The 17,480-nt window shown below is 36.0% G+C and overlaps 1 protein-coding gene across 3 annotated transcripts in view; it reads right to left on the bottom strand.

The window, feature by feature from the left end:
* Mdm1 (Mdm1 nuclear protein) overlaps positions 1-15,969 on the bottom strand; it is a 29,552-nt gene extending 13,583 nt beyond the window's left edge. The window contains exons 1-9 of one of the 3 annotated variants that reach the window (XM_076853083.1): positions 15,847-15,969; positions 14,769-14,883; positions 10,907-11,277; positions 9,795-9,929; positions 7,552-7,719; positions 6,123-6,226; positions 5,945-6,044; positions 670-699; positions 168-343 (exon numbers count right to left, since the gene is read on the bottom strand). In XM_076853083.1, coding sequence (XP_076709198.1) covers positions 168-343; positions 670-699; positions 5,945-6,044; positions 6,123-6,226; positions 7,552-7,719; positions 9,795-9,929; positions 10,907-11,277; positions 14,769-14,883; positions 15,847-15,864 — 1,217 coding nt within the window. In that variant the 5' untranslated portion in view covers positions 15,865-15,969. Of the gene's footprint in view, positions 1-167; positions 344-669; positions 700-5,944; positions 6,045-6,122; positions 6,227-7,551; positions 7,720-9,794; positions 9,930-10,906; positions 11,278-14,768; positions 14,884-15,846 lie in introns of those variants that run through there. The other 2 variants (XM_076853084.1, XM_076853085.1) reach the window with 2 other exon arrangements.
* Positions 15,970-17,480: the final 1,511 nt, after the last annotated feature.

Here is a 17,480-nt window from a genome sequence, read left to right on the forward strand (position 1 = left end):
TTATAGATTAATTTGGTGTACATGATTATATTGATATACTGTAATAACTAAAAACTATTTTATTTGACCAAAAGATAAATTTTGAGTAGGCATGTCATCTTTCTATATCACTCCATGATTCATATAAGCTACAACATACTTTTTCAACAACCACAAAAAAATCTCACCCTGCAAGATCTAAGGCTTTGATGTTGCTACTAATGGTTCCCTCCGAGCTTGTGGTTGAGGAGACATCCCAACAGCAGTTTTTATCAGACAGAATCTGATTCAAGTGGTCCCGAGAAAAATGTGTTCCCTGAATTCGTTTCCTATAAAACTCAGCCTTCTCTCGGAGTTCTTTAACCTATGCAGGAGATTCAGACAACATCCATTATGGTAAATGCTGCTTTATAAATATCACAAAGTAGCAAACACTGTACAAATACAGTCAGGGACCAAGGAGAAAAGAAGGTGAAAATAGCCACATACTGTCATCAGACTATGTGCACATAAGCAAAAATTAAAATAATCAAGCTAAAGCATGATGCAGGTATTTTATTTCAGACCAGCAGGCAAGGAGAAATTTTTAGGAGCTAAGAAAAATACTGACAACTACTTTTTATTCCAACTTAAATTAGACAAGAATTTGATGCATTATTACAGTTTTAAAAAAACTCAAAAGCAACCAACCTCTGCATACCACATGGCATTTAGAGAACCCTAGGGGAGGAATACAGAAACATACTTAATGATAGGTTAGTGCCATAACTGAATATTAATTAAATAATGAATAATAATGAAATACTATACTCATTATTCCTCCTTATAAATATATACCAAACTTGTCAAACAGTGTTTATTAATATTTTTAGTAATAATTAATTCAGTAACTATTATCTTGAAAACCAGTCACATTCTTGCATGGCTGGGATACCATTGGTGGCAAGTAATCTGATCCCTATTCCCATCTCCCCACCTCTAGAAAAGTACTTAAATGCCAGAAACTCCCACTGGCTTTATTTACATCTTTATATGCTACTACTATAGAAGACCCCACTGAAAGAGTTGTGAGTTTCCCTCTCCAAATCCCTCAATTCCCTTAAAGTCAGCAACCTTAACTTTTTTAAAAAGGTACTAAGTATACAATTAAAAAGAAATTCCACCACATGATGTACCACCATGAGAATGGGAATGGGATTAATTTGAATAAGTTATACTCCATGTATGGATAATATGTCAAAATATACTCTACTGTCATATATACCTAAAAAGATTTTAAAAAAAGAAATTCCAACAAAATAATAACTATAATATATTCAACAAGATGACAAGATATAAAAAGAATGTTAATGTAATTTGAATTCCCTAATATGCAAATAACATTTTCATATGAAAAGAAGCCCTATACATACCCATTGGAAATCCTTTTATTTTATACATTATACTGCCACCTGCTGGCTTCACTAAATACAATTGCACAATGTAAAAAAATAAATACATCAAAGTTTTACCCTTAAAATTTTACTTAAAATCTTTATTTATTCTTGAAAAAACTATAACTTTTTTAATCATAAAATATACCATTAGCATTAAAAGACTGTCAGGATATTGTGATAGAAATGTTTTCATTTCACTTAGAGGCAAAAAAAAAAAAAAAGAATGAAACTTGGCAATGCAAAAGCCACTGAAGAAACATATCCTCAGTTTCTTAACAAGACACTCTTTTGAAAGCAAACAGATTGAAAGTGTTACATTTCAAAGGAAATAGACAAAGCAAAAAACAGCACCTATGGCATAAGAAGCCACATGATCCCTGCAAAGCCCTAATGCTCTGAGCTGAACCTGAAAAAGAATCCTAAAGGAGAATTTTAAAAATTGTTTTCTTCACTGCCCCCCCAAAATCCAAGTATGCTCATTTTTCATTTCTTTCAACTCCTGCACTTTAAAGAAAATATCTTGTAGGGGGTTTGTCATTAACAGGCAGAACTGAAACACATGGGTTGTCTGTTGAATGTCTAACCAGTGTATCTGAATGCACCGCAACCGTGTTATACAGTGCCTTGACATACTCCTGACTGTATGTCTAGGAAATACATTCCATATGCTTCATGGCCTCTCTATTACCTACAGAAAGTCTGCATGCTTTAGTATCACTTCCTGCTCTGTGTTCTCAAAGATCTCTTCCATTAACCTATGAACTCCTTGAGTGAGGGGGAATGTAGCATTTAAGCACTGATTTCATCATAACCTGTTCTGAGTATGGATGAGAAGTAGGCCTGAGCTGCAGAGCTAACAGTCAGAGATAAGCAAGAAACTCCCTTGTACTCAATGGGTTTCTAATCCAATAAAGGAGGCCAACCTGTACCTAAATATTCTAATATTGGCAAGTCTATGTCATAATAAACCAGTGAGCTATAAACTTAAGAAGAGGTTCAAGAGGGGGTCCAATCAGTACTGCCATGTGTGAAAGAGTGGAAGGAGCAATAGAGGAGGCTGCATTCTCTCCATGTGGAAGCAGCTTATTGCTTGTTCAATGAGAGAATGGATGAAGAGTCCCTCTATGTACACAGTGATTCAGTTTTGATACCAATTATATTTAGAAAGGAAGGAGAGGAGATAGTTTATAGAAATTCTGTAAAGTTTTAGTTTCCCATTTTTACTGACATTTAAAACTTAATGCATTAAATTTTCTTTATTAGCAATCTTTATGAATAATCTCAGTGCTGATGCTGTTTTCACAAATACAATCCTTTAAACTTCTAGAATTCTAAAACTGAGAAGTTAAAAGGTTGACATCTCCCAAAGTAAAGTGTTCTACTAGAAAGAGAAAAAAAAAATCAATAATGTAGATTAAGAATGACCCCTACAACCACCATCAGAACCACTAAAAAGGAAAGATATAAACCATTCCCAACCTAAAACAATATACACAGATCTTTCTGGGTTAAGTAATGCCATCAGATTTTATGATATAAATGCTATAAGTAGGATGTTTTCATTATTTAATTACTTTTTCCAAACTAAGCATTAAATTAAGTCATTTGAAGTTTATATTCAGAAAAATCAAATTCAGAAAACTGGAAGGAAAAAATATTTTTTCTCAAAAATCATGCCTCAGTTGGGTGCAGTGATGCACACCTGTAATCCCAGCAGCTCAAAAACCTGAGGCAGGAGACTCGCAAATTCAAAGCCAGCCTCAGCAATTCAGTGCGGACCTGAACAACTTAGCAAGACCCTATCTCAAAATAAAAAAATAAAAATAAATCATGCCTCCAAAAAGAGGAGTCACTTTATATCTAGTCCTTACATCTGTCAAATTATAAGTTGACTCTTGAATGTGGGACTTTATCTTCAAAGTCCTACTTGTCCTATTCTAATGTGTCCTCACATTACCTCAACCAATGTTTGCTGACCAAAAGATTACCGAACAATCGAGCAAAAAATAAATTTAACACAATTCAGTAATTTTTCTGAGGGCAAGGATCTAACAATTGCAACTCTTGGTTGTTATTATTTCTCTTAGCAGTTATTAAAAATAATCTTTTAAATAAGTACTTCATAAAACAATTGTATAAGTGGTTATATTACAGAGATGACAAACATAAAACACCTGACAAAGCCTACCACTAAGGTATTAAGTGAACTTAGGACAAAACACCCAGTGACTTGACAATAAATACCACGTTTCCACAATATAAAAGAAAATGAAGATGATATGTGGACTTAAAAACTGTAACATGACTCAAAAAGTGACAATATTTTCATGATAAAGGTCACTTATGTCAAAGTGCATTCAAAGAATATGAATGGTGCATTAAATATTAGGAAGGGAAGTGACAGAGAACCTTATATTTAGGCACCTCATTATCAGCCACATACAGTAAATGTCTTTGGGTGGAGGGGAGGGATCTAAGATTTTAAATAAAATATGGCCTACATTAAATGTCTATAACCTGGTTAACAAAAACTTACTAATATCACTGATGACTAACTTATTAGAGAAAATTTTTAATTCCTTTCAAATTCCAATTTACTTTTTAAAATTATTTTTCTCAAAGAACTTAAGACAAACTATGCTTCTAGTTTAAATATTTACAAATAGCAGTAGCAATTAATAAATCAAACAGTTGATTACAGGATATCACAACAGGAAACCTTGAAAATAACATCTTAAATTTACATCAAAGTTCCTTTCCATCATGGAAATATCAGGAATTTCATCTTTTCATGACTTCAACATAACAATCCTCTCAGTCCATTAAATGTTTAGACATGAGGCCTAAATACCAATTCATCTTAGTGTAAAGATGCCTCAGAGACTAGGAGATAATCTTTCCAAAACAAGAGCTTCTCACCATCTCCCTCTAGTAAAGTGCCCAAGCATGACAGGTCAGCAGCCAACCCTATGTAGTGGCCACCTCAGTGACCATATGTGTTCTGCCTGTGTCCTTGACTTTTCCCCTGGCCCCATCACAGAGCACAGAATTCCTTGCCAAGATATGGGACACTCTTAAACAGCTCAAGAGTTTAGCTGAAGGAAGTATTATGATAAGTGAAATAAGCTAAACTCTGAAAGTCAAAGGTCAATAAGTACTTTATAAAACAATTTTATGTGTTTTATCTCAGGTGTGGAAGTTAGAGCAAAAAAAAAAAAAAAAAAAAAAGCAGCGGGGTGGTAGGTGGGGCAGGAGGGGAGCATAAGGAGACCAGTAGAATAGAGGAAGGAAACCAGTGGGAGGGAAGAAAGGAGAGAGAGGGAGGTACTGGGAAACAAAACTGACCAAATTACATTGTTATATTGTATACACATACAAATATGTAAAAACAAATCCCACTATTATGTATAATTAGAATGTACCAATAAAAGAAGATAATAAAGAATATAACAATAAAAAATAATTTAGTTGCCTTAATTCTTCTTCCATCAGGGCTGCTTTTGATGCTCAACTTTTTAACTTGATTTCACTAGGGTGAACAGATGAATGCTGCCCCAGATAAAATCTGGGACAGCTGGAGCTTTGTGTCTTACTCTGCCTATACTACCACTGAGCCATGATTAGGTAGAAAAGCACCAAGAGCAACCATGGTAGAAGATTAATCAAGTAACTCCTAGAACTAATCAAATCCCAGAAGAGGCCAAGCAATGTGTCTGGGAGCTGCCAGCTTAAAGAACCAGAAGCTCAAAGTACCAGAACTTTCACTAGGAGTGAAGCCATGCAGCCCTCGGCAATGGTTTTAAGGACTGAGCTAAGTAAGAGATTCTTTACCCATTCAAATTACCCTCTCTTGAGAATGTTGGGGGAAGAAGAATGTTTACCAGTATCTAACAAAAAATGTTTTAATTTAGTTTATGCACACAGAAAAGGAAGGAAAAAAAACTTTCAAGATATAGTTTTAAAGATACTAATTAAATGATAACTCCTTTGCTTATCCTTTGCCTATTAGAAACTCCAGACAAGTAACAATTCTCAGTTTTAGGGAATAATTACCCTTTCCTCAGACCTATCTTTAAATCCCCAAAGTTTCTCCCTTATATCAGGGTACCCCAACACTAAAACTCAAACTTCTAAGAACTCAGGCTTCACCTTCCTTTTGCCTAGAGACAGTAATGTTACATACACACTGACTGGAGGTTTGAACGCCATAAAAGAATCAAATCTATGGTGCTACAATTCTGTAAATTGAATTTATTAAAATAATCAAATGTTTTATTGCAAAAAAAAATTTTAACTTTAAACAGGTTAATAATAAATATTAATCTCTAACAAGACTTTTGTTATAAAAATAGTAAACACATTGATAAATTATATTCTAATGCATACAGCTTGAAGTTCCTGATATTTTTAGTACTATACTCTAAAAGTATGCTATAGTGCATCTTTAGGCTATAGTCTCTGTTATTAAACCTCATTGTGAAATTAAATTGGTACACAGACAGAAAGCAAAGGGGAAATAACACACTCACCTGATCTGGCACATTTTCCTTTGCACATGTCCAAGCTCCACCTTTATATAAATACTGAGCTGGGCTCAGAAATTTTGCTTTATACTCAGAATTCACCTTCCTAACAGAGAGGAAATGAAGGTAAATATTCCACTATGTTCACCATCTAAATACCATGATATTTTTCTAAAATACATACCCAAGCCTCTGATGTCTCCAAGAAGCAAGCTTCTTTTTAGGCTGGTTTGAGTCCTTCGATGCCATCTCTGCTTCTAATTTTAAAAGATCATCTGTTTTATTACACTAAAATGGAAATAATTTAAGATTTTATGCTTCAAATATATTATAAAGTAAACACACAGATGTTAAAAAGTTAAGCATGGATATTATATTCCATTTCTGTTTTTAGAAGCAGGCTTTAAACACTAAAGATAACAGAAGTCACAACAAATCAACAAGTTTTGAAACCAATATATCTAGTTAGTTTCGGGGAAATATAACGCAGGATATGGTTTCATTTTCTAACAAGAAACAATTTAGACCCTTTGCTAGGGAAGAATAACAAATACACATCTAAATAATCAAACTTAATGTTATTACATATTGAAGAGTGATTGCAGATTTCTTTGACGTTCTAAATTTACATTTAATTGTTACAGTAATTAGATGTAAATTCTGATGAATAAGTTACCACAATGCTTTATTGAGTAACTTAACATTTTTCCCAAAGAATGTCACAGTTAAAAAAAAAAATCCAAATACATACACACATATAATTTTACTTTTAGTCACACACTTATTATAGAAACCATAAAGTATCAGGTTATCAACATTACAGGAGACTCAAAAATAACATATTTCATTTTCCTGTCATTTATGATTTTAGTCTGATGCTGTTACTCAAAATGGGTATAATTTCACATAGTGAAGCAAATGTTATATTGTGTATAACTGTTATATTGTGTATAAGAGATGTGAATTATACTAGTTATAACTTAGCATGCTAAGGTTTTGGTTTAAAACACATATGTATGTGTTTCTGTTTAATTTCTATTACTTAATTTATAATATGTGTTTTTATTTTTCCTGTTATACTTACAGCTTACATTACTGTAAGGTCAATCATTTGATATCAGATAGTATACTTACCTGCTGTATTGCTAAAGTTCATCACACTACATTATTTTTTGGGGTGAGGGATGCTAGCAACTGAACTCTGGGACACTTGACCACTGAGCCTGATTTTGTATTTTATTTAGAGACAGGGTCTCACTGAATTTCTTAGTGCCTTGCTTTTGCTGAGGCTGGCTTTGAACTTGAGATACTCCTGCCTCAGTCTCCCTAGTCCCTGGGATTACCAGTGTGCACCACCGAACCCAGCCATATTATTTTTAATTACTTATATATATGTGTCCCACTAGCCTAGGAGTTGCTTGGGACTTGGTATGTTTGTCATCCCTGTAGTCTCTGCACTGACCCAGTGCCTGGCTCCATGTAAGTACTTGATGAGCATCTGACATATGATGAACAAACAAATAAATAAATGCACTAGCAAAGAAAAGAAGAAAGGAAAGAAGGGATCTAATCATGGGGATTTGTTTGTTTGAAGGTTAAGAATCAATGAATACCTTCTTTTCAGGAGATACTGTTTCAAGATTTTCGTTTTCTTTCAAATCATTTCTTAATTTTGGTTCTTTCACTGGAGATAAACCTTTGAAATTTCTTTTGTATTCAGTTTCATGGACAATTGAATTACCTTTGAATTGTGGAACAAATTGGGCTTTATTGTGGAAAACCTTAAAACAAAAATTAGTTTAGTTTAGATTTTTTGTCAGTTAATACAGAATTTAGGTCTGTGCTTTTTAAAAAAAAAAACATAAAGTTGAATTATAAGATTAAAAAAAGCAAAATTATATATGACTGTCATTTCACTTCATATGTCTAATTAATAGTAACTGTAATCAAAATAATGCTTAAGACAAAATAAGTAATAAACCACACTTGTGTTTTATCTTTTCTTCCCATTTACCTACCTCCAACCTCCCGTAAGTAAAATAGAAATATTTGAATTATATAAATAAAATTGTAATTGTTTTTGTACAAGTTTTGTCCCTCCTTTACATAAATTTTCTCATAACAATATAAAATTCTTAATATTTTGAATACCAGATGTGTTTGATTGAGTTTTTCCATTGCTTACTTATTTTTACCTTTTTCGTTAAGCAAGAAAAAAATTTGGGAAATTACATTAAATGTTTCATTTTATCCTTAATGTTTTATCATATGGTTTCAATCTTATGGTATTACAAGGAAGACAAATGGAATAAGTAGGAGTTCAAGTAAGTTCTACAGTATTGTTACTTTAAAATGCTGAACTGCACATCTTCATTCAGATCTAATCCAAGCAGTACGCCTTTTTTAATACAAGACAACCTCAAGGACTTTTCAGCCGAAAACTGTTCTGACTCCTTTACATATTTAATATAAAACATCCTTTCAGGGGACAGGTGTCTGATAAAATAGAACTGAATAGCTCTATTAGAGGTTCCAACAACAAGTAATGAAAGCTTATCATAGAGCTCTTCAAGTCAAAGACCCTGAAACTGATATGCTTTTGACTTACAAAGAACATTTGCTTCCAAAAGAATTCTTTAACACCCTAACAAAAGTAATAAGATTACTAGTGAAGATATTGCTAGTGATTTATTTCATGTTGTATTTTTGATACTATAAAAATAACATTTCTACACAATGCTTTCGCTGACATGTAAAACTTGTCAATATGGTTCTGATTTGAATCAACTTTAGTTTATGAATCAAATATTCCATGAAAACTGAACAATTACAATTTTCAGGTCATAAAGTAATTTTTTAGGTAATTAAAATCCAAGAATATCTGTGAACAAGCAGAAAAAGTACTAAACCTATACTAGGTTAATATGTTCTTATAATGTTATAAGTTTCAATAAGCCCAAAACTGCCACAATGTATGCAGTCACTGGTGTTATTTTCTTAGTGTAAGATAAATGACATTGTCGTCCTGCAGAATCCAATTACCCTTTCGTCTTAATTTTTAGAGGTATATAAAGTATACAAGTGAATGTTGCAGTACAGGAAAAAATGAATGTGAGGGGGTGTGAAACAGTGTGTGTATTTAATGAAGACAAACACAAAGACCAGGAAAAAGAAAAGGCTAAGTTCTCAAGGGTCCTGGAAGTAGAGCTATTTCCTACCTAGGCCTGGAAGTATGGTTAAGAAAATAAACAAGGGTTCAGATCCTAAGAAATATCTAGAAGATGGTAGCAATAAAACAGCAGAATATCTAAAACTGTGCAAGAGTATAATGAAATCTAATATCACATTTTAAATTTTATAAACTGTCAATTATTATTATTATTCACCTGATACAAAACAAAGTTACATATCTTGTGTTACTTCAGTGTATTTTATATTTATTAAAATATATATCCGAACTAGTTATGTCTTTCTTAAAAGACAGAAAAATGCAAAAATATTAGTCAACTAAGCACAACATTTTAGAATAAAATCAATTTAATGAAATTTTTTAGTAAAAAAATCTTTTAGCATGCAAAAACTTACCAGTTCCCCAAGTTTTCATTACCCTGTCTCATAATTAGTGTATGTGATGGATCTGGCAACAATGATCATCAGTAGCCTAGGACAGTATAATATTACTGCTATAAATCATATGTAATAAGAGGATTTTAGCAAAACTCTCATTCTCAGTTTTCTAGAACCTACCTCTGGGCCTACTTAAGTACCAAATTTCTTTTGGCTTTTAATTCTATGTAAATTTGCATCACTACATCAGATGATGATACTTAGAAACGTATTACATCCTTTAAACTACCTCATTGGCTGCAAACACTGGAACAGTTTCTTTAGAGGTCTTCCAAACAAACTGCCTTTGATATTCAGAATTTCTCAAGGCATTATGTGAAGGAACAACTGTCAATCCAGCTTTCTTTCGTAGAAGTCTATCCACCTGTTAGAAGAAAAAAAAAATCATTCAAAGCCATTAAAAATTTCTACTCAAAACTTTCTTTTCAATTGTGCTTAGAAACACACAAAAAGAAATCTTTAAACTGTTAAACTATTTCAAATTCTACTCTTAATACTGTCAATGGACTATTATGCACCCCAGAAAAAGGCACCATCTCTCAGTCCCTTCCTACCAATCACTCATAATTAAATCTATTACCAAAAAAAAAAAAAAAAAAACAGTACCTTTTCTAATCCACACATTATTTATATGGACACCCACTTCCCCTGCCCACCAAACTCACACATCACCTTCCTTGATTCCCCTGCACCCCTAGTTTTCTCAACAAGCCACAGATGCTTCTCCAGCACTCTGAAGTGCCTCTGCAGGGTTCCAGTCAGTGGTGGACTTGAAACAAGGAAGGAGCCATGGATTGAAGGCAATGAGATCCCACAAAGGAGCCCCTGAGCCTCTGCTTATGTGCTCACAGGGAACAGTGGCAGGCCAGCTGTGACAAAAGAGAGCAGAACTGCAAGATCTTTAACAGCCAGCCAGAACTCTCCTTCCTTTTGCATTTGGTCAACTGAGATTCGGTTTGTTTTCTTGCTGGTATACAATAAGAAACCGAAATGGGGATGGGTAGAAGTCAGCTCAGCACCTCTGCCAGAAGTAATGGCCTACTCCCTTTCTGTCTCAACTTGATCTCTCCCTTAGGACTCAGGTGCCGATTTTGATGACTAAAATCCAGAGGCAGGCTGTTTACCCAATGAAGGCCTATCCTAGTAAAACCAATTCAAAATATCGAGTATGAAGAATAGAACCATTCTTACTAACTGAAGTCAACAGCCTCTTTATCAATTATACCACAGACAAAAAACAAGGGAAAATTTTTAAACACAAAATGTAATATTAGTGAAGTGATGTTAAAACCAATAAAGAATTCTAGGCTTCTGAAAAAAAAGTACAATGAATATGCCTACCCCATCATCTACATTTTCGGAAAGAAGCTTGGTAGAATGTTCCAGTTCCACATTTTCATTAACCGGTACATGGTTTGTTATTACATCCTCGTTCTTTTCCACAGCACATGAAGCTCCTTCAGATCTGGAGTCTGCAGAATGAGATCTGGTTCTCTTGGGAACCCTGGAGCCCTCCAGTGAGAGAACTTTTTCTTGGTTTACATTGTTTTGTTTCATCTCTTGTGATTTTGGTATTTCTGGGACTTTAGGTTCTGGTGATACAATCACATCATTCTTTGAGATAGCTCCATTCCACTCCAGAGATTTTGAAACCTGTGTGTCATGGTGAGGGACTCTTCTTTTGGAAATAAAACTTGGCTCTTTGGTGATCCCTACAAAACACAGTATAAAAAATAGCTACCAAACCACAAAGTTACAAAGAAAACTCTTAATACCTATGAAAGAAGAAATGGAATTTAAAATTCAGTTACAGATATATATACATATACACACAAACACAATTTCCTTCAGAATCAGGATATAAAGCTAAGTATATTTTTCAACATAAAATATTTAATTTTGCTTTATCAAAGTATTAAAAGCTAAACCATAACCAAAAATTAAAAATTGGGGTCACAATGCTCAGGTTATCTTTACACAAGTCACTAGAATCAAAAGGTGAACAGATTGGCAAGCCAACGAGGACATGTTGCCTCCGTCTCTAATTACTTTCCTGTTCTACTTAATAGGACAATGGGCCCTGGTCTGTCAAAATTTGGAACTCTGCACAAAGCTTCTCTTATGCAGAGAAGACCTAAATGAGAAGGGATGGGATGTCATTATGCTGGATTGTGGTTCTACTTTTGCTTTGATTTCCTGAGCAGCAGAAATAATGAATCCTTTCAACGGGAGTTAAGATATGACTTCTCTATACTTCTGTCTGGCAAGCAAATGTCCACAAACTTCACCATCTACTGAGGTAAAAGAAGCTCTGCAAATGACAGCACTGAGACACTGGCCTAGTTTGGAGTCATTCTTTAAAGAGAAAGAAGACTGCTGCAGAGAGGAGGGTGAAGATCAGAAATGGAAGAAAAAGGAAGGCAGACAGAGAATTGGTGATAAGATAAAACCAAGAGCTCCATCACCACTATCACAAATGTGTTATCTGTCAAACCCAGAGTTCCTGTCCTTACCAGCTTCCCTAGACCAATGGTCTCCAAATGAATAAGGTTAAGACTTCCCAGGGGAATAAACAAAAATGAACACCTTCCAGATCCTCAAACCCATATGTGCTCTTTCTTTACACTGATCTATGCCAAGAGCTGCATCTGCCACCTGCAGTTCCATTCCCACTGCCCCTTTGATAATCACCCTATTCCTACTTTACAAAAGACAGGCATGCCTCACAACCCACTGAAACTTACTATGATGCATCACCCCCCGATATAACAAAATCTCAAGAGTGGGGAGACAAGGGGACAATCAAGAAAGCATAATTCCCAAGGGAGAATAGATGATAGGAAAAGCACAGGCAAACTTGAAATAACAAAGGAATGGCATCTTATTAAATACACTTTCACATCTTTTCCATCCACCTATCTTAGAATCAAAATTCAGACACATGAGAAGGATGTCATGTGAAATTAACTTTTGGTTCATTAACTTTGAACCAAAAGATAGTTAATTTTTTTTTTCTCACAGGAAATACCTAATTTGGCTAGTCAGTTTGCCAGTGAGAAATGACTTTTCCAATTTCACGAGGAATATTTCCATAAATTGAATGAGCTAAGTTGGCAGCCCCATGTTTTAACAAAATATACGTAAAGCATCTATTCAATATACAATATACCAGAAAGTACTCTCCTATAAACTATTTATAAAAAACATAAATAAAAATAAATGAATATCAATTTAAAAATGTATGAGAGTGGATAGCAAGATTTTCTAAATTCTTTTAGGAAGTATAAAAGCAAAAAAATTTGAAGAACACTGCCTTAGACTTCTGTTTTAATACAAAGTCAGGATTTGGGTAGGTGCACCAAATGTAAAGGGAAGATTCTCAAGTAGACTGACGCTTGTCTTCCAGCGCCAGCAAATCCCAGGGGTAATAAACACAGAATGTTAGAATGTACGTTCAGTCCTATGCAAAACTACCACTGTTCCCTGCTAACCTCCCACCTCCATTTCTGAGCTCTGGCTTCACCCTTTGCCCTTACTTAAAATTCCCATTGACATTCCCCCCCCAGACCATTCCTTCCTTTTAAACATACATTGTTCTATAGTGGCTTTGTTCCCAGGGTCTCCTTTTATCACTGTCCCTTAAAATGTAGTTGATCTAAGTTAAAATATTATGGGAGCAACTATCTGGCTAAAAATTGTTAACGCTCTTTTCATATCCCTCTGGGCCTTCGGCAGGATATCTACACTTTAAGATTTATTTTGCATTCTTAATATAATGGCACCTTGAAAATGTGGAATTTCTGGTCACTTGGAAAGAGAAGATTATGAGCAGAAGGGTATTCCCAACACCCTCCCAGGGAAGCAAGGGACACCCAAGTCTCTGAAGTCATGTTGGGATAAGCATCCTGATACTTCAGAAGAAATCCTAAAATAGCCACACACTGTAGCCACTCTTCCTTTGTTCCCCAAACCTAATCCTGGAAACACTCCCCATTTTCAGTAACTTCCCAAGCTTTTTACTCTGCTCATAGGTCTTTCCTTTTCCTGTTTTAAAATCTAACATTTAAGGAACTTAGATACCATACATCAGTCGTTCTCACACGTCATCCATGAGGTACCAAGCACTGATCTGTACATATACACATGCCCTAATAAGCAATATCTCATTTAATACCTCACAACAATCCTATGCTGTGGGTTAAATCTCACTTGGCAAAATGGACTCAATTGACCCAGGTCATACAGCTATTATAGATTTAAATTTAAGTTTATTCATTCATTCAAAAATCAGTTTTAATAAGTAGTCGAGTGTTCTAAGGCCCTGAGTTAGGTTTTGAGAAGAAACAAGAAGACAGAGCCCTGCTCTCAGAGATATTATACTCTAGTGAGGGAGAAATTAAACAGGGAGATACAATAAAGTCAGTCTGTCTCTTTTCATCATGCCTGGGAAAATTGGTCAGGACTCAGAATTCCCTAGGATATGGGGAGGCAGTATGTGTAATAAGAATGTGACCTTCTGAGTTCATGGGCTCTAAACAAAACAGACTTGATTCCAAATCTCTGCCATTTACTGTGAACCTGAGGCAAGCCACTTAATCTACACTTCCATTCCTCAAGACTTTGGGAGTGTTCTTCCCCAGGCTAATCCCCTCTCAGTTTTCTGTTCCCAGCTCAAATGTCACCTCCTTAGAAAAGTCTTCCCCAACTATCAAATCTAAAATGTTTTCCTTCCAGTCCACCTGTCTCCCATGTTATCTATCTCACATTCCTACTATTTTATATATAACCTGAAATTTCTGTTTATTTATTGAACTGCTTATTATCTCTATAATTAAGGGACTTTGGTTCAGTGATATAACCCTAGATACTGGGATAGTCTGGGGCCATGGTAAACAAAAATATTTAAATGTTTATTTATTTATTTATTTTAAATATCTTTATTTTGTTTATTTATTTGTTTTATTTTTATGTGGTGCTGAGGATCGAACCCAGGGCCTTACATGTGTGAGGCAAGATCTCTGCCACTGAGCCACAATGCCAGCCCTAAATGTTTATTTAACAAATATTCGATGAATATTCATCGAATATTTGTTAAATAAATGAATGAGTTAATCAGACCATCTGGATTTTGAATAAATCATTTTGTAAAAACTAAGTCCAAGGTTTACTAAAGTTATAATGGCTACTAGTTTGATCAACTTACCTAGCTGATCTGATCTAAGTCCAGCCCATGGGTATCTTCGTCCCACCGAGGCATTATAGGAATCTGTCAGATATGACTTTTTCCACAGAAAGTTTCTCTGGTATTCACTCAGTCCCTGTAATGTAAAGTACAATTTGAGTGTAGTGCAATTAATAAAAGTTGATTTAAGGCACACATCAATAAAAACAACTTCCAAAACTCCAAAGAGTTGATAGACTCAAGACCGATAAAACAGACAAGCTCCTTAATAATAGCTAATGTTCACCCAGCCCTGTGCTAAAGAGTTCATGTGTTATATCCTTTAATCCTCACAACCACTTGAGGCACAGCTAGTGGGAATCTGAGAGGCTCCCCTTTGGGCTGGTTCTATGATTCCAAACTGTGAGTGCATCTGATAACCTGTGGCAACCTAACTCCTCATCACTACCAAGTTCCCACCAAGTACACAATATTCTGAATCATGCCTAGAGGCATTTTATATTTTAATAAAAGCAACCAAAGAAAGACAAACTTCCTCCCATTCTAGATACGAGACCTTTAAAGAACTACAGTCAGGATTTATGGAAACTGTGGTCACCTATTACGTTGAAGAGTGCTGGTCCCTGAACAGCTACACCTGAACCTTCCAATAAATCCTAAAACAAATGCACAACTGTGAAAACTGTGTACTGCCCAAACTCTTTTTACTAACGACCCATTTCTCAACTATTTAAGAGATTCTTACACTTCTAAGTTTTAAAGGGAAGGGGGATTAAACTGTGAGATGGGGTCACAGGTGTCCCAAACTGAAGTCGCTTTTCGTTCCTCCTGTCTCCGCTCCTCGGAATCCCCTCAGATGAATCTGTCCTAATATCACCCAACATCCCCACACACGGTAACTGGGAAGTGTGTGAGAACCATGAGGGAGCCAGGTACGAGGAGTGAGCATCCACCAGGGCCGCAGCAGGCACGCTCGGGGCTGGCCGCCTCGGCGGGGCCAAGATGCGCAGCGCAGGAAACCAGCGCGGCGCCCTCGCCCCACACCCGCCGGGCCGCGGCTCCCCGCAGCCGCCCTCAGGCTCCGAGACCCCGGCCTCACCTTGAAGCGCACCGGCATGGCTGCGGGCGCTGGAGGCCCCTCCACTCGGACAGTTAACGGGACAAAAAGCCCCGAGGGGGCGGGGCGACAACAGCCGGTTCCCTAGCAAAAGCCTAGGCCTGGCGTCCCCGACTACGCGCCGGCGCACTATGCGCCTCCCTCCTGAGACCAGTCGCTCTGCCTTTCCCCGCCCATTTTGAATCTTTAAAACCAATAAAGACTCGCAGAGTCCCTCGCCTTCTTTACGATTTGACCAATCAGTGCCCGAAAGGGAGCCACCCACCTCCCTTGCCAAATCCAGAGGGCGAATAAATATGGCGGGCGGAAGGCTGGCCAATGAGGCTCTCGGGATCGGGATGGGCGGAGCCCCGCGGGAGCTTCATCCTGGAAGGGCTCGACCGGTCCAGGATCTGGCTCTGCGCAACAATGGGGTGGGGCGTGCTGGTGGGGTTCGGGTGCAGCTGATTTCGCTGGTCCCAGGATCTTGACATCGTAAAACATGAAGGGGTTTGCTTCGTTCCAACGCATAACGAAACCAAATGTTTTCGAAAACTGAATGTTTTCAGAAAAGATGTTTGGGGCTATTCAGCTGAAAATTTATCCACCTTACACTATTGTCACATCAAAAGGATAGGGTCAAAAAATAAATAAAATGGGTTAGAATAAATTGTATTGAAATTCAAAAGGTAAATCTTTGTCTTCCTCCAGAGATGTTCTTCCTCCCTCAATCTCTGCCTGCCTTCAAAACTAGATATATGTACAGTTTTTAGATTAAAATATATATATATATATATATATATATATATATATATATATATATATTATTAAAGATGTTTGTCTCAACTTCCAAACTTTTATCCTTTTTCTCCCCTTACCCTTTTTTTAAATAAAATTCCATTTGATTTTAATAGTCTTATGGCCATCATCATCAATAGATATTTATTGACAGAAACAGTGCTGACTCTGAGAATTGAGAAAGAGAGATTGCCCAGACAGTTTTATAATGTGTACTTGGGAAGGATGTGCATATATTCATTCTATAGTCATATGATGTGTCATGTGGTCAGTTTCTAAATAAGAGGTGTAAATGAAAGGGGTGACAGAAGTTTGAAGCAGGGAGTCAGTCATCCCTGAGGGCAGAAATGATTAGAAAAGGCCTGGGAGGAAATATTCAGACTCAGTCTTGAAAACTAGAAGAACTACAGTAAGTAAAGAGGGAAATGGTATGATCAAAGAGCAGATTTCTTCCAGGAACAATGAATATAGCACCTTCTACTTTTGTCATTTGTTGACACACACACACACACACACAAAAAAAAAAAAAACTCATCTTAAGTGTTCAAATATTAGCACCAACCCTTGATGCGCTCTCCTTTATGCATTTTCTGCCAAGGCTTGTGTTTCTGATTCCTAATTGATGTCTCCGCTCTTATTCTTCATCACTAAGATACTTAAAAATTTATTTGAAGGAGCCACCTGATATCTGAAACAAAGAGAATATTAAATTAGTCCCTATGCAGCCATGTATCCAGGGGGCCCTTGATTAATGTTAATTGGTGATGACAGCATCTCTGTTGTGCAAATTAAGAATGGCACAAACAAGACACAGTGGAACATAAAATAAAGTCCTCTCT

This window comes from Callospermophilus lateralis, chromosome 4 (genome assembly GCF_048772815.1).
Source record: "Callospermophilus lateralis isolate mCalLat2 chromosome 4, mCalLat2.hap1, whole genome shotgun sequence".
Taxonomy (NCBI): Eukaryota; Metazoa; Chordata; class Mammalia; order Rodentia; family Sciuridae; genus Callospermophilus; species Callospermophilus lateralis.